Source organism: Anomaloglossus baeobatrachus, chromosome 7 (assembly GCF_048569485.1).
Source record: "Anomaloglossus baeobatrachus isolate aAnoBae1 chromosome 7, aAnoBae1.hap1, whole genome shotgun sequence".
Lineage (NCBI taxonomy): Eukaryota > Metazoa > Chordata > Amphibia > Anura > Aromobatidae > Anomaloglossus > Anomaloglossus baeobatrachus.
This window is the reverse complement of record NC_134359.1, coordinates 255,056,073-255,080,259: the sequence shown is the minus strand read 5'-3', so window position 1 is coordinate 255,080,259 and position 24,187 is coordinate 255,056,073. Positions and strand designations below refer to the sequence as shown.

The following is a 24,187-nucleotide window of genomic DNA, read 5'->3' as shown; positions in this document are numbered from 1 at the left end:
TGGGGGGTGCAAACAGGACTACTGGGTGATGGGCTGCACACAGGACTGGGGGAGGGGTGCACACAGGACTGGGGGAGGGGTGCACACAGGACATTGGGGGGCTGCACACAGGACTGGGGGAGGGGTGCACACAGGACATTGGGGGGCACACTGCGCTGAGAGTTTCATGCAACTCTGGGGGAGAAGGTTTACAGAACTGGTGTGGGGAGGCACAAAGCATTGGGCAGGGCACATAGCAGCAGAGGGTCGGCGCTGGACTCACAGCAGCATTGCACACACATCACCGGAGTGCAGGCGCCGGACACACTGCATCAGAAGGAGAAGGCAGGCACTGATCTCCGGAGGGCAGGGGGCGGACACACAAGGCTGGAAGCTGTGAGGCTGCTGTAGACCCGCCCACAATTGGCACTGGCCGACGGGAGAACACATTGCAGCACAAACAGCAATGTGTGGATTTAAAGGGCCGGCAGCAGCAAGACCGCGGTGACAGCACCAGCACTGCCTCCCCGGGAATCTGCCCGGGGGCCACATAAAAGGTCATGGCGGACCGCATGCGGCCCGCAGGCCGGAGGTTCCCCACCCCTGTTCTAGAGGAACACCATTTCCAGTATAAGTGCATGGAAATGGATAATAGATTCCTCTGATCGGCCGTCTTCCCAGACTGTGGCATTTCCACTTCCATGCACTTATACTGAATGAAGATTATACAGAGGATAGCAAGTTCCCTATTGGTGTTTATAACTTCCTACAGCACGCGACTTTAGTTGTGCATCACAGTCCCAAGGGACTGCAAGCCATAAGACTGTTTCTGGTGTTCACAAGCGAGGACATAATAGAATTCTATGAAAACATTAACAAGAACACATATTTTATGATTACCCTTGATGATACAACCTGCACGGACGTCTATACTACCCCGGCACCTGCAGAATTGATCATACTAACATTCAAGGGACCACAAGTAAAAAAATTCATGGTAACCCATGTAAAACAGCTCCAGAATACTTGCATTGAGAAATTTTACACAAATACTAACAAGGACTTGTCCTCTGTGACTATCAATAAAAGGCAAAATTCTAAGTGGTGTTCCTCTAGAACAGACCTGGGAAAGGGGCGGCCCGCGGGCCACATCCGGCCCGCCTACTCTCTGTGACCGGCCCGCCTGGCTCAGGGCGTCCTTGCTGGCCGGTCACTGATGAGAGCAATCTGACCTGTTGTCCGGAGCTCCAGGCTCCGGGAGGCGCGTGGTCAGATTGCCCTCATCAGTGCCCGGGCAAATGCCGGGGCCCTGGAGAGCCGGGGGGGCCCACTCGGCCTCGTCAGTTCTGGTGACCCTTGGCCAGGACCCACTCGCCTTAGTTCTGCTGCCCCCCGGGCCGAGTAGGAATCTGCAGCGCCGTCCCTTTAAGGAGCAAAGACTTCCTGGCTGAACTTAATCTGTGGGCGGAGCTACCGGCCGGCGTCCTGCTCATCCCACAGATGAAAGAGTTGCAGTGCCAGCCAGCGACCCCCAGCACAGTGCTTCTTTCCGGCTCTGTGTGGGCCCCCTCTCCACCGTGACCTGAGCGGTATGTGCCCTCCCCACCCCCCGATTTATGGGCCCTGGTGAGCTGTATGGGCTCTTCTCCCCCCCTAGGTGTATTCCCTGCAAAACCCTCCCCTCCCCCCCCCCCCGGTGCCGTATGTGCTGGGCCCCAGAGCCGCGTGTGTGTCTGTCTGTATGACTGTATATATGTAGCAGAGCTATGTGTGTATGTATGTATATATGTAGCAGAGCTATGTGTGTATGTATGTAGCAGAGCTATGTGTGTATGTAGCAGAGCAATGTGTATGTATGTATATATGTAGCAGAGCTATGTGTGTCTGTATGTAGCAGTGCTATGTGTGTATGTAGCAGTGCTATGTGTGTATGTAGCAGTGCTATGTGTGTATGTATGTAGCAGAGCTATGTGTGTATGTAGCAGAGCAATGTGTATGTATGTATATATGTAGCAGAGCTATGTGTGTCTGTATGTAGCAGTGCTATGTGTGTATGTAGCAGTGCTATGTATGTATGTAGCAGTGCTATGTGTGTATGTATGTAGCAGAGCTATGTATGTAGCAGAGCTATGTGTGTAGCAGAGCTATGTGTGTAGCAGAGCTATGTGTGTATGTATGTAGCAGAGCTATGTGTGTATGTATGTAGCAGAGCTATGTGTGTATGTATGTAGCAGAGCTATGTGTGTATGTATGTAGCAGAGCTATGTGTGTCTGTAGCAGAGCTATGTGTGTCTGTAGCAGAGCTATGTGTGTCTGTAGCAGAGCTATGTGTGTCTGTATGTATGCAGCAGAGCTGTGTGTCTGTAGGCATGTATATTGTGTATCTATGTATGTCAGTGTATATGGCTGTATAGATGTGTCCGTTCTATATGTATTTTTGTTAGTTTGTCTTTAAATATGTATGTGTACGTATGTGTGTCTGCGTGTTGATGGGGCCCACTGGGACTCTTCCGCCCGGGGCCCACAAAAACCTGGAGCCGGCCCTGACCCTCATCACACGCTGCGTGTCGGGCAGGAAACAGAGGACAGATCCTGAAGCTCCGCACAGTGTAGGCAGCGGAACGCAGGAATCTCTCCTCTGTTCCTTGCCCGACACTTTTCTCTGTGACACACGCGCGCCCTGATATCGTCAGTACGGCGCGCGTGTGTCATTTGAAAAGTTCCTGCCCGGAAGGAGAAGCTGCAGAGGCGGGGGCCGTATGGAGAGAGGCAGCGGCGGGGGCTCCTAGGAATACAGCGTCGGCGCAGCCTGGCCATGTGAAGGAGAAGCAGCTCAGCGGGGGGCTCGTACGGAGGTGTCTGAGGACGGGAACGATAAAAAGAGAGGTGAGTGGTTACTAGTAACCTGCGGGGACAATGGGGGCTGGCAGGCGGGGGGCTGGGGGAGAGGGGTAACTTTTGACAAATATTTGGGGTGTAGTGGTTTAGTATATGGGAATGTAGTTTTACAGGTGTGGTATATGGGGGGGGGTGTAGTGGTGTAGTTTTATAGGTGTGTAGTGGTATAGTATAATACAGGTGTATATAGGAGTGTAGTATAATACTACACCCCTATATACACCTGTATTATACTACACCACTACACCCCTATATACACCTGTAATATACTACACCCCTATATACACCTGTATTATACTACACCCCTATATACACCTGTATTATACTACACCACTACACCCCTATATACACCTGTATTATACTGCACCCCTATATACACCTGTATTATACTACACCCCTATATACACCTGTATTATACTACACCACTATATACACCTGTATTATACAGGTGTATATAGGGGTGTAGTAGTGTAATATATATCAGGTGTATATAAGGGTGTAGTGGTGTAGTATATTACAGGTGTATATGGGGTGTAGTGGTGTAGTATATTACAGGTGTAGTGGTGTAGTATAATACAGGTGTTTATAGGGGTGTAGTGGTGTAGTATAATACAGGTGTAGTATATAGGAGTGTAGTATAATACAAGTGTAGTATATAGGGGTGTAGTGATGTAGTATAATACAAGTGTAGTATATAGGGGTGTAGTGATGTAGTATAATACATACAAGTGTAGTATATAGGGGTGTAGTGATGTAGTATAATACAAGTGTAGTATATAGGGGTGTAGTAATGTAGGTTATCACAGGTGTAGTATATAGTGATGTGCTGCAGTTTATTACAGGTGTAGTGTATACTGATGTATATTACAGGTGTAGTATGTGGCGGGTGTAGTGATGTAGTATATGGGGATTGTGTGTGTATGTATACATTGTGTGTATGTGTATATATATTATACACGCACAGTATATATGCGTGTTTGTGTGTGTATATATATATATATATATATATATATATATATGTATATGTATATGTATATATATATATGTGTGTGTAGAACCGAGGTAATTATATTAGTCCGGCCCTCTAAAACCATCCCAATTTCTCATGCGGCCCCATGGGAAAATTAATTGCCCACCCCTGCTCTAGAACAACCCCACCCTCCCCCTCTCTTCCTCTGTACATACAGAACCTGAAAAAAAATCAATCACTTTTTCATCAATTGAGTGTAAACTGGCGTGAAGAAGGCCTACATTTGGACCGAAACGTCCCCCTTCACTCAGTCTGTCTATAAATAAAATATACAATTTTTTTGGCAAAACAAAAAAACGAATCTGTTGATATTTTTTCCTATCTTATCTTTATGAGAGTGCAGTGTCTTTTATATACCCAGGACTCAAAACCGAGCAGACAGGACTCAAAACCGAGCAGACAGGACTCAAAACCGAGCAGACAGGACTCAAAACCGAGCAGACAGGACTCAAAACCGAGCAGACAGGACTCAAAACCGAGCAGACAGGACTCAAAACCGAGCAGACAGGACTCAAAACCGAGCAGACAGGACTCAAAACCGAGCAGACAGGACTCAAAACCGAGCAGACAGGACTCAAAACCGAGCAGACAGGACTCAAAACCGAGCAGACAGGACTCAAAACCGAGCAGACAGGACTCAAAACCGAGCAGACAGGACTCAAAACCGAGCAGACAGGACTCAAAACCGAGCAGACAGGACTCAAAACCGAGCAGACAGGACTCAAAACCGAGCAGACAGGACTCAAACCCGAGCAGACAGGACTCAAAACCGGGCAGACAGGACTCAAAACCGGGCAGACAGGACTGAACGGTCCTAATATTACACTGTTAGCATTCGACATATTGGACTCCTTTACCAATTTTTTTTTTTACCCCTTTTTAGATGAATTTTCCAATTCTTACCTGGATCGAAAAACGTTCTTAAGAAAAGCTAAGGTCAATGTTGCAATGTTTCACATTTTTTTTTAGTTAAATTAAAGTACAATCATTCTATAACTTACTGGGCTCGGTGGGGAAAATGCTCATCAATCGCGAGAGCAGAGTATGGACGGCACGGAGGACCTTGGTGTTTCCGCAGGTCATGCAGGCAGAGATTCCTCTTTGGAGGGGCTTGAAGCTGCTGAGAATGGCCGGGTTCTGGAGGACAGTCAGGAGGAAGCTCAGGACCTCCAGGCCAGTACAGATGTTTGCAAAATTGGCTTGGGCAGGTTGTTCCTGCAAACAAAAAAGAATTAAGATTTACAGGACAGGTGAACTATCCATGATAAAGCTCAGCGATAGCCAACCTCTTCTATAGAGCAGATATAAAGCAGGGGCTGAGGAAAGCCCCAATAACGATCAAAATTCCAATTATCCACTATATAAGGGGGAAATAAACCCCTATACATATTTATACTATATGGTATAACCCCAGTTTACAATCGATGATGAGTGAAGTTCTGGGTCCTGAGTCTCCGACCAACTGCTCATAGCCAGTGGTAGAAGGAAAGACGTGTGCAACCTCAATGGACAGTCTAGGAATTGGAACTCATTAGAGAGAAAGACTCCCGCTGATCGAGAGAGACTCCCGCTGATCAGAGACTCCCGCTGATCAGAGACTCCCGCTGATCAGAGACTCCCGCTGATCAGAGACTCCCGCTGATCAGAGACTCCCGCTGATCAGAGACTCCCGCTGATCAGAGACTCCCGCTGATCAGAGACTCCCGCTGATCAGAGACTCCCGCTGATCAGAGACTCCCGCTGATCAGAGACTCCCGCTGATCAGAGACTCCCGCTGATCAGAGACTCCCGCTGATCAGAGACTCCCGCTGATCAGAGACTCCCGCTGATCAGAGACTCCCGCTGATCAGAGACTCCCGCTGATCAGAGACTCCCGCTGATCAGAGACTCCCGCTGATCAGAGACTCCCGCTGATCAGAGACTCCCGCTGATCAGAGACTCCCGCTGATCAGAGACTCCCGCTGATCAGAGACTCCCGCTGATCAGAGACTCCCGCTGATCAGAGACTCCCGCTGATCAGAGACTCCCGCTGATCAGAGACTCCCGCTGATCAGAGACTCCCGCTGATCAGAGACTCCCGCTGATCAGAGACTCCCGCTGATCAGAGACTCCCGCTGATCAGAGACTCCCGCTGATCAGAGACTCCCGCTGATCAGAGACTCCCACTGATGAGAGACTCCCACTGATGAGAGACTCCGACTGATGAGAGAGACAAAACGGAGGGATATCTGGCTATTTTCCGTGTCGAGACTCCTAACAGAGTCTCCACGGACCTTTTTGATTTCCATACTGATGAGAGAGAGACCAGCACTGATGAGAGAGACCCTGAGTGATGAGAGATAGACCCTCACGAATGAGACCGCCACTGATGAGAGAAAAAAAAAAAAGAAGAAACCCCCACAGATGAGAGAGGCCCCTACTCATGAGAACGAGAGACCTCTTCTGATGAGAGAAAGACCCTCACTGAGGAGAGTGAAAAAGAGGGACCCTCACTGATGACAGAGACATTGATGAGAGAGCAAGAGACCCCACTGATGAGAATCCCACTGATGGGATCCCCCCCCACTGATGAGAAAGACCCCCACTGATGAGAGCGGAAGAGACTCCCACTGATGAGAGAGAGACCCGCACTGATGAGAGACCCTCAGTGATGAGAGACCCCCACTGAGAGAGAAAAAGAGGGACCCCCCACAGGTGGGAGAGGCCCCTACTGATGAGAGTGAGAGACCCCTACTGATGAGAGCGTGGGAAAGAGACCCTCACTGATGAGTGAAAAAGAGTGACCCCCCCACTGATGACAGACAGGCCCCCATTGATGAGAGCAAGAGACCCCCACTTGAGAGACTCCCACTGATGAGACCCCCCCACTGATGAGAGATAGACCCCCCAATGATGACAGAGAGAGATACTTCCACTGATGAGAGAAAGAAAGAGGCCCTCACTGATATGAGAGAGATTTGTTGCTCCTCGATCACGACACTTCTGTGAACAGAGCAGACAACACACAACAATCTTTACTAAACTGTACTCCAAACTACTTCTGCAGCAGGACGACCCCAAACATCCAGCCACTGTCTCTAAGAACGATCTTCAGGAAAAAGAAGAACAAGGAGTCCTAGAGGTGATGATCTGGCCCCCACAGAGCCCTGATCTCACATCATCAGGTCTGGGATTACATGGAGAAGAAGGGAATTTTGTTTACTTACCATAAATTCCTTTTCTTCTAGCTCCAATTGGGAGACCCAGACAATTGGGTGTATAGCTACTGCCTCCGGAGGCCGCACAAAGTACTACACTTAAAAGTGTAAAGCCCCTCCCCTTCTGGCTATACACCCCCCCGTGGGAGCACGGGTGCTTCAGTTTTAGTGCAAAAGCAAGAAGGAGGAAAGCCAATAACTGTTTCAAAAACAAATTCAATCCGATAAACAATATCGGAGAACGTAAGTTATTAACATGAACAACATGTGCACCCGAAAAACAAATACCCTCAGAAAAACAGGGCGGGTGCTGGGTCTCCCAATTGGAGCTAGAAGAAAAGGAATTTACGGTAAGTAAACAAAATTCCCTTCTTCTTTTTCGCTCCTAATTGGGAGACCCAGACAATTGGGACGTCCAAAAGCAGTCCCTGGGTGGGTAAAATAATACCTCGCGATCGGGCTGTCAGGCAGCCCTTCCTTACAGGTGGGCCACCGCCGCCTGCAGGACTTGTCTACCTAGGCTGGCATCCGCCGAAGCGTAGGTATGCACCTGATAATGCTTGGTGAAAGTGTGCAGACTCGACCAGGTAGCCGCCTGGCACACCTGCTGAGCCGTAGCCTGATGCCGTAATGCCCAGGACGCACCCACGGCTCTGGTAGAAGGGGCCTTCAGTCCAGAAGGAGTCGGAAGCCCAGCAGAACGGTAGGCGTGAAGAATTGGTTCCTTGATCCACCGCGCAAGGGTGGATTTGGAAGCTTGCGACCCTTTATGCTGACCAGCGACCAGGATAAAGAGTGCATCCGAACGGCGCAGAGACGCCGTGCGGGAAATGTAGATCCTGAGTGCTCTCACCAGGTCCAACAGATGTAAACCCTTTTCAAATTGGTGAACTGGATGCGGACACAAAGATGGTAAAGTGATATCCTGATTGAGATGAAAGGAAGATACCACCTTGGGAAGAAACTCTGGAATTGGACGCAGTACTACCTTGTCTTGGTGAAACACCAGGAAGGGAGATTTGCAAGATAACGCCGCCAGCTCTGACACTCTCCGAAGAGACGTGACCGCCACCAGAAAAGCCACTTTCTGTGAAAGCCGAGAAAAGGAAATCTCCTTCATAGGCTCGAAAGGTGGCTTCTGGAGAGCAATCAGAACCTTGTTCAGATCCCAGGGTTCCAATGGCCGCTTGTAAGGGGGAATGATATGACAAACCCCTTGCAGGAACGTGCGTACCTTAGGAAGTCGCGCCAGGCGCTTCTGAAAGAATACGGATAGCGCAGAAACGTGTCCTTTAAGGGAGCTAAGCGACAAACCTTTTTCCAACCCAGACTGCAGGAAGGAAAGAAAAATAGGCAATGCAAATGGCCAGGGAGAAACTCCCTGAGCAGAGCACCAAGATAAGAATATCTTCCACGTTCTGTGGTAGATCTTGGCGGAGGATGGTTTCCTAGCCTGTCTCATGGTGGCAACAACATCATGAGATAAACCTGAGGTCCCTAGGACCCAGGACTCAATGGCCACACAGTCAGGTTCAGGGCCGCAGAATTCAGATGGAAAAACGGCCCTTGAGACAGCAAGTCTGGACGGCCTGGTAGCGCCCACGGTTGTCCTACCGTGAGATGCCACAGATCCGGGTACCACGACCTCCTTGGCCAGTCTGGAGCGACGAGAATGGCGCAACGGCAGTGTCACAAACCACCGGGGGGGTCACTCAGAAATCCCCCGCGCTGGCTACCAGTACGTCACAATCGGGGGGTAACAAGTGGGGGTCACCCCTCCTTTATACCTCCCGACCGACAGACAGAGCACGTGACGCGCTCTCTAGCGCCCCTCTTATAGTCAGGCCAATTATGGAATTGCCCGACAATAAGCAAGGAGGCCGCTATACTACTTATGCCGATTATTGAAGGGTCCCCGGTGAGAGTAAGGTATATATTCCCCCGACCTCCGCGGGCGGAATATATAAAATCTCCCCGAATCTCACTGGCCTCCCCACAATAATCCTTGGCACAATTCGCTGCCACCAACCGATTTACGGTAACTATTAGCCGAACACACAGACGTGGGATTCAAGATCGAGATAACAGAACAGCCCAAGATTAATTATATAATTTAATCAGCCTAAAGCACACTAGAAACTACAATATATACAATAGGGAATCTACAGAATATACATATGTCAGAGTACAGTTACAATCAAAGCATGGGTTACAAACAGGCATACACAGTTCCAGCAGTTACCTTGTTGCGTCTGGCCACAGGGGGGCGCTGTAGGCCAGGTTTCTAGGATCCTTCCCACAGATGTTTCCTACACGTGCCCCCAGCGAAAAGAACACTGGAAAATGGCCGAAGTAGGGTTATCAACCTGGGCACATCCAGGTCCCCTCCTACCTTAGTGACCTCAGAGGGAGCACTGCTCCACCCCTGGCTTGAGTTATGGACAATCCACAACATGGAATATGGGCCATAACTTTGCCTGGGAGCGTCGTAGGCGGACGCCAATGCTCTCATTGTGACAGTTATGAATTTAGCTACAGAACGAGGGGACTCATGACCTGTCTGCCAGTTCCCCATTGGCTGATATCACGCCTGGGGCATTTCCCAATGTCCTGCTCCCATAAAAAGGGTGTGCCGGCATCGTCCGCATGCGGAGACACCATTTTTATGGTTGCCATATTTATCGGAAATATGGCTTGCGAGATATGAACCATTTTTTACTGGAGTCGTTCTGTCTGGCTATTTCCATAGCCTTGCTAACTAGCTAGCAGCCCCCACTACAGGGTGACGGCAGGGAGTCATCCTGTGTCCATTGTTCCCACACCACCTCATCTCCATATCACAGGACATGGCCATGGAGGTGTAAGTGGAACACTGAGAACAAGAAGGGAGGGGGCACTGCCAGGGAGTGATGAGGGACTATGACTGGAGTCATAATTCATCTTCATATCCCGGGATTTGCCTCACAGGCAGTCGGACCTGATTTTGCGGATCACTCTGGGCAATAATGCCAGAGGTGGGAACACATAAGGTAGTCGGAACTGCGACCAATCCTGAACTAAGGCGTCTGCCGCCAGAGCTCGGTGATCGTGAGACCGTGCCATGAAAACCGGGACCTTGTTGTTGTGCCGTGACGCCATCAGGTCGACGTCCGGCATCCCCCAGCGGCGACAGATCTCCTGAAACACGTCTGGGTGAAGGGACCATTCCCCTGCGTCCATGCCCTGGCGACTGAGAAAGTCTGCTTCCCAGTTTTCCACGCCTGGGATGTGAACTGCGGATATGGTGGATGCTGTGTTTTCCACCCACGTCAGAATCCGCCGGACTTCTTGAAAGGCTTGTCGACTGCGTGTTCCCCCTTGGTGGTTGATGTACGCCACCGCTGTGGAATTGTCCGACTGAATCCGGATCTGCTTGCCCTCCAGCCACTGTTGGAAGGCTCGCAGAGCAAGATAGACTGCTCTGATTTCCAGAACATTGATCTGAAGGGTGGACTCTCTCTGAGTCCACGTACCCTGAGCCCTGTGGTGAAGAAACACTGCTCCCCACCCTGATAGGCTCGCATCTGTCGTGACCACCGCCCAGGATGGGGGTAGGAACGACTTTCCTTTTGACAATGAGGTGGGAAGAAGCCACCATCGGAGAGAGTCCTTGGTTGCCTGAGAGAGGGAGACATCCCTGTCGAGTGACGTCGACTTCCCGTCCCATTGGCGGAGAATGTCCCATTGTAGAGGGCGCAGATGAAACTGCGCGAAAGGGACTGCTTCCATTGCTGCCACCATCTTCCCTAGGAAATGCATGAGGCGCCTCAATGAGTGGGACTGGTTCTGCAGGAGAGATTGCACCCCTGCCTGCAGAGAGCACTGCTTGTCCAGTGGAAGCTTCACTATCGCTGAGAGAGTATGAAACTCCATGCCAAGATATGTTAGTGATTGGGTCGGGGTTAGATTTGACTTTGAAAAGTTGATAATCCACCCGAAACTCTGGAGAGTCTTCAGTGCCACGTTCAGACTGTGTTGGCATGCCTCTTGAGAGGGTGCCTTTATAAGTAGATCGTCCAAATACGGGATCACGGAGTGACCCTGCGAGTGCAGGACAGCTACTACTGCTGCCATGACCTTGGTGAAGACCCGAGGGGCTGTTGCCAGCCCGAAAGGTAACGCTACGAACTGCAGGTGTTCGCTTTCTAGAACGAAGCGTAGAAAACGCTGATGCTCTGGCGCAATCGGCACGTGAAGATAAGCATCCTTGATGTCTATTGATGCTAAGAAATCTCCTTGAGACATTGAGGCTATGACGGAGCGGAGAGATTCCATCCGGAACCTCCTGGTTTTTACGTGTTTGTTGAGCAACTTTAGATCCAGGACGGGCCGAAAGGACCCGTCCTTCTTTGGCACCACAAACAGATTGGAGTAAAAACCGTGACCTTGTTCCTGAAGAGGAACGGAAGTCACCACTCCTTCCGCCTTTAGAGCGGCCACCGCCTGCAGCAGAGCATCGGCTCGGTCGGGCGGTGGGGAAGTTCTGAAGAAACGAGTTGGAGGACGAGAGCTGAACTCTATCCTGTACCCGTGAGACAGAATGTCCCTCACCCAACGGTCTTTGACCTGTGACAGCCAAATGCCGCCAAAGCGGGAGAGCCTGCCACCGACCGAGGATGCGGAGAGAGGAGGCTGAGAGTCATGAGGAAGCCGTCTTGGTAACGGTTCTTCCTGCTGTCTTTTTTGGGCGTGACTGCGTCCGCCAAGAATCTGAACCTCTCTGATCCTTTTGAGTCCTTTTGGACGAGGAGAATTGGGACCTGCCTGAGCCTCGAAAGGACCGAAAACCAGACTGACCCCTCCTTTGTTGGGGCTTGTTTTGTCTGTGTTGAGGTAAGGATGAGTCCTTACCCTTGGAGTGTTTAATGATTTCATCCAAACGCTCCCCAAACAATCGGTCACGAGAAAAGGGCAAACTGGTTAAGCACTTCTTGGAAGCAGAATCTGCTTTCCATTCTCTCAACCACAGGGCCCTGCGCAAAACCACGGAGTTGGCTGACGCCACCGCCGTACGGCTCGTAGAGTCCAGGACAGCATTAATCGCGTAAGACGCGAATGCAGACATTTGAGAGGTCAATGGTGCCACCTGCGGGGCAGATGTACGTGTGACCGAGTCGACTTGTATAAGCCCAGCTGAAATAGCTTGGAGTGCCCATACGGCTGCGAAAGCTGGCGCCAACGACGCTCCAATAGCTTCATAGATGGATTTCAGCCAGAGCTCCATCTGCCTGTCAGTGGCATCTTTAAGTGCCGCTCCATCTTCTACTGCAACTAAGGATCTAGCTGCAAGCCTGGAGATTGGAGGGTCCACCTTGGGACACTGGGTCCAACCCTTGACCACGTCAGGGGGAAAAGGATAGCGTGTATCTTTAAGCCGTTTAGAAAACCGCTTCTCAGGATAAGCGTGGTGTTTCTGGATTGCATCTCTAAAGTCAGCGTGGTCCAGAAAAGTGCTTAATTTACGCTTGGGGTATCTGAAATGGAATTTCTCCTGCTGTGAAGCTGCCTCCTCCTCAGTAGGAGCTGGCGGAGAAATATCTAACATCCTATTGATGGACGCTATAAGATCATTCACTATGGCGTCACCATCCGGTGTATCCAGATTGAGAGCGGACCCAGGATCAGAATCTTGATCAGTTACATCCGCCTCATCACCCATAGATTCGTCCCGCTGGGATCCTGACCAGTGAGACGAAGTTGAGGGCCCCTCATAACGAGCCCGCTTAGGTTGTCTGGGACTGTTGTCCGAGTCAGAATCGTCACCCTGGGGTGCATGTGACACCCCCGGAGCTTGGAAGTGTTCCAGCTGAGGGGGACCAGGGAGCAATGATGCCACAGTGTCCATGGTCTGAGTTACTGGTCTAGACTGCAATGTTTCAAGAATCTTTGACATGGTCATAGACAATCTGTCAGCAAAAGCTGCAAACTCCGTTCCTGTCACCTGGACAGCATTCACAGGTGGTACACCCTGGGTCACGTCCAGCAGAGGCCCCGGCTGTGCAAGTTGCACAGGGGCCGAGCACTGCACACAATGGGGGTCAGTGGAACCTGCCGGTAGAGCAGCCGCACATGCGGTACAGGCAGCATATAATGTCTGTGCCTTGGCACCCTTGCGTTTAGCGGACGACATGCTGTTGCCTCCTTGTAATCTAGGAGGGTATATAGCCGAGAATCACCAGCGACCGTACAGTACAAAGTATTTGCAAACACAAAATACTCAGTATACAAACGGCACAAGTGGGGGTGAGCCCTTGAGGGCTGCTTACCGCCCGCTGAACAGCGGGTATGAGGCCGTAGAATCCCGTGTCTGGGTCTCCCCGTCTCCCCTCTGCAGCTCAGCGTGCAGGCAGGAATGGCTGCCGGCGTTCTGTGAAGAGGGGCGGACCGTGGGCGTGCCACAAACAAAGAGCGGGAAACTGCGTCCTACTGTGCCTGGTGTGAGGGCTGGAGTATGTAAAAAAGACTCCAGCCCTCAGCGCTGATGCTCTGTACAGCGTCCCGCCCTCCTCCTGACTGGCAGGTGCGGAGGCGGGAACGAACGAACTAGGCCGCAAAAGCCGGGGACTGTAGTAATAAGCGCGGCCGTGATATATGCATGGCCAGCGCGGAAGTCCCCGGCGCACCACAAGTCCCAGCCGCGTCGCAGTCCCAGCGGCCGGCGCGACCGTTCTCCCCGAGTCTACCCACTCAGCTAAGCTGAAGTGAGGAAATGGCACAAGCGCAGCAGCGCTGTTGTCCCCGGCGCACTAACACACCCAGCAATGCTGCGTTGTGCGCGCGTATGCACGGGGACACAGAGTACCTTGACGGAGCAGGGCCATGTCCCTGACGATACTCAGCTCCAAATCCAGCGGCTTCTCCAGGGGCTGCGGATGGAGCACGGTCTCTGTGCCTGGAGACCGGTAAAATCCCACTTCGCCCAGAGCCCTAATGGGGATGGGGAAGGAATCAGCATGTGGGCTCCAGCCTCCGTACCCGCAATGGGTACCTCAACCTTAACAAGCACCACCGACAGAAAGTGGGGTGAGAAGGGAGCATGCTGGGGACCCTTGTATGGGTCCTCTTTTCTTCCATCCGACATAGTCAGCAGCTGCTGCTGACTAAACAGTGGAGCTATGCGTGCGTGTCTGACCTCCTTCGCACAAAGCAAAAAACTGAAGCACCCGTGCTCCCACGGGGGGGTGTATAGCCAGAAGGGGAGGGGCCTTACACTTTTAAGTGTAGTACTTTGTGCGGCCTCCGGAGGCAGTAGCTATACACCCAATTGTCTGGGTCTCCCAATTAGGAGCGAAAAAGAAACAGAAGGACCCGCACAAGCCTCACACAGAAGATCTGGGGTCAGTTCTCCAAGATGTTTGGAACAAACTCTATGCTGCGTTCCTTCATGGACATGTACAAACCCTTTAATATTTCAGAAAGTCTAGATTACTATGGTCAAGTAGAACAGAAGGAAGACTTAAAACGCCCCCGACGTACACCCCAAACAAGAAAGGGACAATGATGCCCACCATGCAGAACCCAATCTCCCCAAGGCTCGGTTCACATCTACATTTGACTTTTTATTCCCCCTTGGTGCTATTCCGCTTATCAAAAAAAATACCAAACCCCAAAGGACCCTATTATTCATAAAAGAGGCCTCCGACATAGCAGTGTAGAATCTGTTATGACAGGCAGCCTTGACGCTAATGTGACTATAGAAACAGCTCAGTACAGTTTTTAACAATCTTATAGATTTTTTTTTTCTTATTTTACAGAAATACTTGAATTCTCTTGACAGACTACAGGATAAGTGTTTATTACGTTCCAGTCACTCAGTGTGACAGTAACAATGACTGCAGATCAGGGAAAAATAAAAATAACCTGTGAGTGACATGTTATATATCGGTCTTGTTAAAAGAACAAAAAACTAGATTTTAGGTACTCACCATAACACTCTTTCTTGGAGCCTTCATTGGGGGACAGAGGAGACCATGTGCTGTGTCCCTCAATAAAGCAATAAAGAAATGTAGATTTGGGGTACTCACCGTAAAATCTCTTTCGTGGAGCTTTCATTGGGGGACAGAGGAGACCATGTGCTGTGTCCCCCAATGAAGCAATAAAGTAGATTTTGGGTACTCACCATAAAATCTTTCTTGGAGCCTTCATTGGGGGACAACTCCAAGACCACAATCAAAATATAGGAAATGTAAACCATTGAATACAAAACACCAACAACATATGCAACCGCATATAACCAATTCAAGTTTATTAGATACAAAAAAAGATTAAAATATCAAACCTATGCCGGATGTCTCCAAAAAAAAAAAAAAAACAGAACCCCTCAGGAGGTAAATATTATATTGGGAACAGCAAATCAGACAACTCCCCGTATGCTTCTTGATTCCTGGAAGAAGCATCGCAATTGCGAAACGTGAGTCGGGTGTGCGACACCATTACTTTTGTCTGCTGACTTCCCTGTAGGTATACTGTACGTTACTATGGGACCTTTTGTTCAACTGTTATTTTTTTTATATTTCTTTAGAACACTTGTGTCTGTACTGTCTTCTTGTTTAAATATCTGGATTACTTACAACTACCTTGGTCCTATCTTCTAAATAATCCAGATATTTAAACAAAATGACAGAGTACAGACACAAGTGTTCTAAAGAAATATCCAAAAAAATTACAGTTGAACAAAAGGTCCCATAGTAACCTACAATATACCTACAAGGGAGTCAGCAGACAAAAGTAATGGTGTCCCACACCCGACGCACGTTTCGCACTTGCAATGCTTCTTCCAGGAAGCATACGGGGAGTTGTCTGATTTGGTGTTCCCAATATAATATTTACCCTCTGAGGGGTTCTGTTTTTTTGGAGACATCCGGTATAGGTTTGATATTTTAATCTTTTTTTATATCTAATAAACTTTAATTGGTTATATGCGGTTGCATACTTCATTGGGGGACTGAGCACATGGTCTCCTGTGTTCCCCCAATGAAGGCTCCAAGAAAGATTTTATGGTGAGTACCCAAAATCTACTTTTCTTTCTTGCTTCAATGGGGGACACAGCACATGATCTCCCGTGTCCCCCAATGAAACGATAAAGAAACTGGAAGTAATGGAAATGGATTGGACGATTGCAACCAACATGATTTACGATCTACAGGTGACGGGCGTTGGAGGAGTTTATCGGAAGTTGCACCCTTGTCGGAGCGCCTCTTGAAGTTGTCAGTGCCGCTATGGGCACCTCGGCATACAGGGAAATGTCAAAACGTCATCTCTAAATAGGAATCTGATCCTTCCCTGCCGAGTCCCGGGGACGGCTCGCTGAGATAAAAGCTCATCGCCTGGTTTTCAGGCTTCAGGACCCGGCTATTAATGAATCGGAGCTTAATTAATCAGCGTCAGGAAGGGCAGATTAGCATTTCAAACTTCCATAAATGACATTTGCAAGCAGGTCTGTTGAAGACGGCACTTATGACATAAAGTGACTTACATCTAAAAATGACAAGACGACAAGAAATGGCATCAGCTCATAGCTCCCTGAGCACAGAAGAATTCCCTATTAATAAATAGCATATGCCGGCAATATTAGACCTGGGACTTAGATGGGTAATTATGGCAAACTTGTTATGTATGAGAATCGATGGGAGAGCAAATAAAACAACAAGGAAACGAGGCCGCAGCTGCACTGCATTGGGGTTTATAGAGAAGTGTTTGTACTGTAAAATTCACTTTCAAGCAAAAAAAAAAAAAAAGAGAATTTTGTTTACTTACCGTAAATTCTTTTTCTTGTAGTTCCGTATTGGGAGACCCAGACAATGGGTGTATAGCTTCTGCCTCCGGAGGACACACAAAGTACTACACTAAAAAGTGTAGCTCCTCCCTCTGAGCATATACACCCCCTGGATAACCAGATCTAGCCAGTTTAGTGCAAAAGCTGAAGGAGAATAGCCACCCACAAGTAGAGATAGAGCAAGAACCGGAACAACCGGAGCCTCTGTCTACAACAACAGCCGGTGATAACACGCGGAACAAGAAACTGCCAACAGGCAACAACAGGGAGGGTGCTGGGTCTCCCAATACGGAACTACAAGAAGAAGGGAATTTTGTTTACTTACCGTAAATTCCTTTTCTTCTAGCTCCTATTGGGAGACCCAGACAATTGGGTGTATAGCTTCTGCCTCCGGAGGCCACACAAAGTATTACACTTTAAAAAGTGTAACCCCTCCCCTCTGCTATACACCCTCCCGTGCATCACGGGCTCATCAGTTTTGGTGCCAAAGCAGGAAGGAGGAAACTTATAAATTGGTCTAAGGTAAATTCAATCCGAAGGATGTTCGGAGAACTGAAACCATGAACCAAAAGAACAATTCAACATGAACAACATGTGCACACAAAAGAACAACAGCCCGAAGGGAACAGGGGCGGGTGCTGGGTCTCCCAATAGGAGCTAGAAGAAAAGGAATTTACGGTAAGTAAACAAAATTCCCTTCTTCTTTGTCGCTCCATTGGGAGACCCAGACAATTGGGATGTCCAAAAGCAATCCCTGGGTGGGTAAAAGAATACCTTGATAAAAAGAGCCGAAAAACGGCCCCCTCTTACAGGTGGGCAACTGCCGCCTGAAGGAGTCGCCTACCTAGGCTGGCATCTGCCGAATCATCGGCATGCACCTGATAGTGTTTCGTGAAAGTGTGCAGACTCGACCAGGTAGCCGCCTGACACACCTGCCGAGCCGTAGCCTGGTGTCGCAATGCCCAGGACACCGACTGCTCTGGTAGAATGGGCCTTCAGCCCTGCAGGAATCGGAAGCCTAAAAGAACGGTAGGCTTCAAGAATCGGTTCCTTGATCCACCGAGCCAAGGTTGACTTGAAAACCTGAAATCCCTTACTCTGGCCCGCGATAAGGACAAGAGCGCATCAGACCGACGCAGGGGCGCCGTGCGAGAAATGTAGAGCCGGAGTGCTCTAACCAGATCTAATAAATGCAAATCCTTTTCACATTGGTGAACTGGATGCGGACCCAAAGAGGGTAAGACGATATCCTGATTGAGATGAAACGGGGATACCTTAGGGATAAAGTCCGGGACCGGACGTAGAACCACCCTATCCTGGTGAAACACCAGGAAGGCGGCTTTGCATGACAGCGCTGCTAGCTGAGACACGCATCTGAGTGATGTGACTGCCACTAGGAAGGCCACCCTTTGCGAAAGGCGAGATAGAGAGATCCCGCATCGGCTCGAAAAGTGGCTTCTGAAGAGTCGTCAGCACCCTGTTGAGATCCGAGGGTGTTAACGGACGCTTGTAAGATGGGACCGGAAAGCGCCGATACTTGTCCCTTGAGAGAGCCGAGAGACAAGCCCTTGTCCATTCCGGATTGAAGGAAAGAAGAAAAGTGGGCAAGGCAAACGGCCAGGGAGTAAAACCCTGATCAGAGCACCAGGATAAGAAGATCCTCCAAGTCCTGTGATAGATCTTGGCGGACGTTGGTTTCCTGGCCTGTCTCATGGTGGCAATGACATCTGGAGATATCCCTGATGACGCTAGGAGCCAGGACTCAAGGGCCACGCAGTCAGGTTTAGAGCCGCAGAATTCAGAAGGAAATATGGCCCTTGAGGCAGCAAGTCTGGTCGGTCTGGGAGTGTCCACGGTTGACCCACCGTGAGGTGCCACAGATCCGGGTACCACGATCACCTCGGCCAGTCTGGAGCGACGAGGATGGCGCGGCGACAGTCTGACCTGATCTTGCGTAACACTCTGGGCAGTAGTGCCAGAGGAGGAAATACATAAGGCAGTCGAAACTGCGACCAGTCGTGAACTAGCGCGTCTGCCGCCAGAGCTCTGTGATCCTTGGACCGAGCCATGAATGCCGGGACTTTGTTGTTGTGCCGAGACGCCATTAGATCGACATCCGACGTTCCCCAGCGGCAACAGATCTCTAGAACACGTCCGGGTGAAGAGACCATTCCCCTGCGTCCATGCCCTGGCGACTGAGAAAATCTGCTTTCCAGTTTTCTACGCCCGGGATGTGAACTGCGGAGATGGTGGAGGCTGTGGCTTCCGCCCACAGCCGAATCCGCCGAACTGCTCGGAAGGCTTGACGACTGCGTGTGCCGCCCTGGTGGTTGATGTACGCAACCGCCGTGGCGTTGTCCGACTGAATTCGGATCTGCCTGCCCTCCAGCCATTGCTGGAACACCTTTAGGGCTAGATCCACTGCCCTTATCTCCAGAACCTTGATATGAAGGGAGGACTCTGTCGGAGTCCAGGTTCCCTGAGCCGAGTGGTGGAGGAAGACCGCTCCCCACCCTGACAGACTCGCGTCCGTCGTGACCACAGCCCCGGCTGGGGGCCGGAAGGATTTTTCCTTCGCCCAGGAAGTGGAAAGAAGACACCACTGAAGAGAGGTTTTGCTGCAAGGGAAAGAGAGACGTTCTTGTCTAGGGACATCGACCTCCTGTCCCATTTGCGGTGTCCGATATAATCGGACGCAGACGAAACTGCGCAAGGGAACTGCCTCCCTTGCTGCCACCATCTTCCTTAGGAAGTGCATGAGGCGCCTCAAGGGGTGACTGGGCCCGAAGGAGAGATTGCACCCCTGTCTGTAGTGAACGCTGACTATGCAGCGGAAGCTTCACTATCGCTGAGTATGAAACTCCATCCCGAGGCAAGTCAGTGATTGGGTCGGTGTCAGTTTTGACCTTGGAAATTTGATGATCCACCCGAACCCCTGGAGGGTCTCCAGAGCAATGGTCAGGTTGTGTTGACATGCCACCCAGGAGGGTGTCTTGACTAGAAGATCGTCTAGGTAAGTGATCACCGAGTGGCCCTGAGAGTGTAGGACCGCCACCACTGCTGCCATGACCTTGGTGAAGACCCGTGGGGCTGTCGCCAGGCCGAATGGCAGTGCCACGAACTGAATTTGTTCGTCCCTGATGGCGAAACGCAGAAAGCGTTGAAGCTCGGGTGCGATCGGTACATGGAGATAAGCATCCTTGATGTCAATTGATGCTAGGAAGTCTCCTCGTGACATCGAGGCTTCAGAGTGTTCACCGCCTGAAAAAGTGCATCGGCTCGCTCGGGGGGCGGAGATGTTTTGAAGAAACGAGTCGGAGGACGAGAGCAGAGCTCTATCCTGTAACCGTGAGACAGAATGTCTCTCACCCATCGGTCTTGGACATGTGGCCACCAGGCGTCGCAAAAGCGGGAGAGCCTGCCACCGACCGAGGACGCGGTCTTGGTGAGGCCGAAGTCATGAGGAAGCCGCCTTGTGACTTAGACCGTCATGCAGAAGAGTTCCTCTAGCCCTCCTCTGACCTGTTGGACGTGGAGGAACGGAACTTTGCTGATGACCGAAATGACCGAAACCTTTGGACTGGGGCAAGGACGAGACCTTTCCCTTGGACTGTCTAGTAACTTCATCCAATTGCTCGCCAAACAAACGGTCGCCAGAAAATGGCAAACCGGTTAAGAACTTCTTGGAAGCAGAGCTTGCCTTCCATTCACGTAGCCACATGGCCCTGCAGACTACCACCGAATTGGTGTATGCTACCGCTGTACGGCTCGCAGAGTCCATGAACGGCGTTCATGGCGTAGAACGAAAAAACCTATGCCTGAGAAGTGAAGGACACAACCTGCGGGGCAGAGGTATGTGCAACCGCAATAATCTCAGCAAGAGAAGCTGAGATAGCTTGGAGTGCCCTCACGGCTGCGAAGGCTGGAGCAAAAGATGCGACTATGGCTTCATAGATGGATTTCATCATAAGCTTTATTTGCCTGTCAGGGCATTCGTGAGAGATGGACATCTGCCACTAATACTACGGATCTAGCCGCCAGCCTAGAGACTGGAGAATCCACCCTGTGACACTGAGCCCAACCCTTAACAACGTCAGGGGGGAAAAGGGTAACGCGTGTCCATAAGGCGCTTAGTAAGCGCTTGTCCGTAAAGTTCTGTGCTTCTGGACGGCCCCTCTGGAGTTAGAGTGATCGAAACACGCACTCCTGATGAAGTCGGGGAAGGTTCCCAGCGGGCCCGCTTAGCCTATCAGAGGCCGCGGTCCGTGACGGAGTTCTCACCGTGGGATCTGGGTGTTACCCCAGGAGCCCCTTGTTGTACCGACCCAGAGGGACCCGGGAGCGATGAACTCACAGCTCCCTGGCCCTGTGTTATCGGTCTGGACTGCAAGGCTTCCAGTATCTTAGCAGACCCTCTGTCCATAGACTGAGTCCTGGAATGTGAAAGCTACTCAGAGATTTGCTGATTCCAACATGCAAACTCTGTCCCTGTCATCTGTGCAGTGGAAACCGGCGGTACCACCTGGCCGAGGGTCCCACCAGTGCCGGAGGCTCCGGCTGAGTGAGTGCCCTCGGGGCCAAGCATTGTACACAATGAGGGTATGTGGAACCTGCCTGTAATATAGTACAGGTTGCAAAATAAGCCAGTGCCTTGGCACCCCTACTCTTTAAGAGCAGACAACAGCATGTCGTCCGCAGAGTATTCAGTGAGGGTATACAGCCAAAAGCAAATAATGCTGCTGGACAGTGAGATCATATACCATATAAATAAACATATATATATATATATATATATATATATATATATATACACTGCGGCACCAAGGGGGGTCAGCACCTGAAAACTGGTGCCCACACAGTGCTCAGTGAGGGGGAAGGAGGATACCAACGTATGCTCCAGCCCTCCCTGCCGACGTCCAGTCGGCCGTCCCGTCGTTACCCCTGACTGGCAGGCCTGAGAACGGGAGTATATGGTACTAGGCCGCAAGAGCCGGGGACTAAATTTAAAAACGCGGCCGGCAAAGATGGCGCGGTCGGCGCGGTAGTCCCAGTCTCACAAACCACTCAGCAACCGCTGCGGCATTTGTAACACAGATGCTGCATGCACCGTCCCTCAGGGGACACAGAGTACCTTATGATGCAGGGCTCTGTCCCTTATGATGTCCAGTCTCCTGTCCGTCAGAATCCCCCAGGGGCTGCGGATGGAGCCCGGTCCCTGCATGGCGACCGGTTAGGATCCCCCTCTCCCAGAGCAGTGGGAAACCTTTGCAGATTCTGAGATCCTCCACCGGCAGAATTATAACAATGGCTGCCGGCGTTCCGAGGGGAGGAGAGAGCCGTGGGCGGCACCGCAAAAGTGCGGGAACCTGGTGGCCCATAGAGATCAGTGAGGGGGGCGGAGGACAGCGAAGTGTGCTCCAGCCCTCACTGTCGGCATCATACCGACCGTCCCGCCTTTCTCCCTGACTGGCAGGCTCAGGGGCGGGAGTTTAACACAGTAGGCCGCAAAAGCCGGGGACTAAAGTATAAACCGCGGCCGACAAACAGGCACGGTCGGCGCGGTAGTCCCAGACAAAAAATCCACACCGCAGTCGCAGCTGCGTCTGAGGCCAAGGTGCTTCATGCGCCGTCCCAACGGGGACACAGAGTACCTGTAGATGCAGGGCCATGTCCCTGACGATACTCCGTCTCCTGTCCAGCAGATTCCCTCAGGGGCTGCGGAGGGAGCCCGGTCCCAGTGGCTGGATGACCGGTTAGGATCCCACTTCCCCAGAGCCCCTAAGGGATGGGGAAGGAAAACGGCATGTGGCTCCTGCCTGTGTACCCGCAATGGGTACCTCAACCTTAACAACACCGCCGACCTGAGTGGGGTGAGAAGGGAGCATGCCGGGGGCCCTGTTAGGGGCCCTCTTTTCTTCCATCCGATATAATCAGCAGCTGCTGCTGACTAAAATGTGGAGCATTGTGTGCATGTGTGCCTCCTTCAACACAAAGCATAAAAACTGATGAGCCCGTGATGCACGGGAGGGTGTATAGCAGAGGGGAGGGGTTACACTTTTTAAAGTGTAATACTTTGTGTGGCCTCCGGAGGCAGAAGCTATACACCCAATTGTCTGGGTCTCCCAATGGAGCGACAAAGAAAAAGAATTTACGGTAAGTAAACAAAATTCTCTTTTTCTTTATCGTTCCTATGGGAGACCCAGACATTGGGACGTCTCAAAGCAGTCCATGGGTGGGAATAAACAGAAAACTGAGAAGTAGGCGGAGCCTAACATCACAAATGGGCGACAGACGCCTGAAGGATGCGTCTGCCCAAGCTCGCATCTGCCGAAGCATGAGCATGCACTTGGTAGTGCTTTGAAAAGGTATGCAGACTAGTCCAAGTGGCAGCCTGACAGACCAGCTGAGCCGTAGCCTGGTGCCTGAAAGCCCAAGAGGCACCGACAGCTCTGGTCGAGTGTGCCTTGATCCCCGGCGGGGGAGGCACCTGAGTACACTGGTAGGCATCGGAAATGGCCGACCTAATCCAACGAGCTAAGGTCGGCTTAGAAGCCGAGAGGCCCTTACGCCGACCTGTGGTTAGCACAAAAAGAGAGGTGCACCGCCTAAGAACAGCAGTGCGAGACACATAGATCCGGAGCGCCCGCACCAGATCCAGAGTATGCAACGCTTTTTCAAAGCGATGAACAGGAGCCGGACAAAAGGAAGGCAGGGAAATGTCCTGGTTAAGGTGGAAAGGAGAAACCACCTTAGGGAGAAAGTCCGGAGTCGGACGGAGAACCACCTTGTCTTGATGAAAAACCAAAAAAGGTGACTCCGAAGAGAGCGCAGCCAAATCAGAGACTCTCCTGAGGGAAGTTATGGCCACTAGAAAGACCACTTTCTGTGAAAGACAAGACAAAGAAACCTCCCTAAGAGGCTCAAAGGGGGGTTTCTGCAAGGCCGTGAGGACCAGATTGAGGTCCCAGGGATCCAAGGGCCACCGGTAAGGCGGAATGATGTGAGACGCGCCCTGCATGAAGGTGCGCACCTGAGCCAGCCGAGCGATACGCCGCTGGAACAACACTGACAGAGCCGAGACTTGTCCCTTGAGGGAATTGAGGGATAGTCCTAGCTGCAGACCGGACTGTAGAAAGGACAGAAGGGTCGGCAAGGAAAAAGGCCAAGGAGCGTGGCCGTAAGAGCGACACCAGGACAGGAAAATTCTCCAGGTCCTGTGATAGATTTTGGCCGAGGAAGACTTCCGAGCCCGAGTCATAGTGGAGATGA

General features: G+C 51.0%; 1 protein-coding gene across 1 annotated transcript in view; it reads right to left on the bottom strand.

The window, feature by feature from the left end:
* Positions 1-24,187, bottom strand: part of TRRAP (transformation/transcription domain associated protein) — a 467,034-nt gene that overhangs the window by 196,620 nt on the left and 246,227 nt on the right. Inside the window, exons 45-46 of the mRNA XM_075319755.1 lie at positions 4,909-5,122; positions 776-840 (exon numbers count right to left, since the gene is read on the bottom strand). Coding sequence (XP_075175870.1) covers positions 776-840; positions 4,909-5,122 — 279 coding nt within the window. The remainder of the gene's footprint in view (positions 1-775; positions 841-4,908; positions 5,123-24,187) is intronic.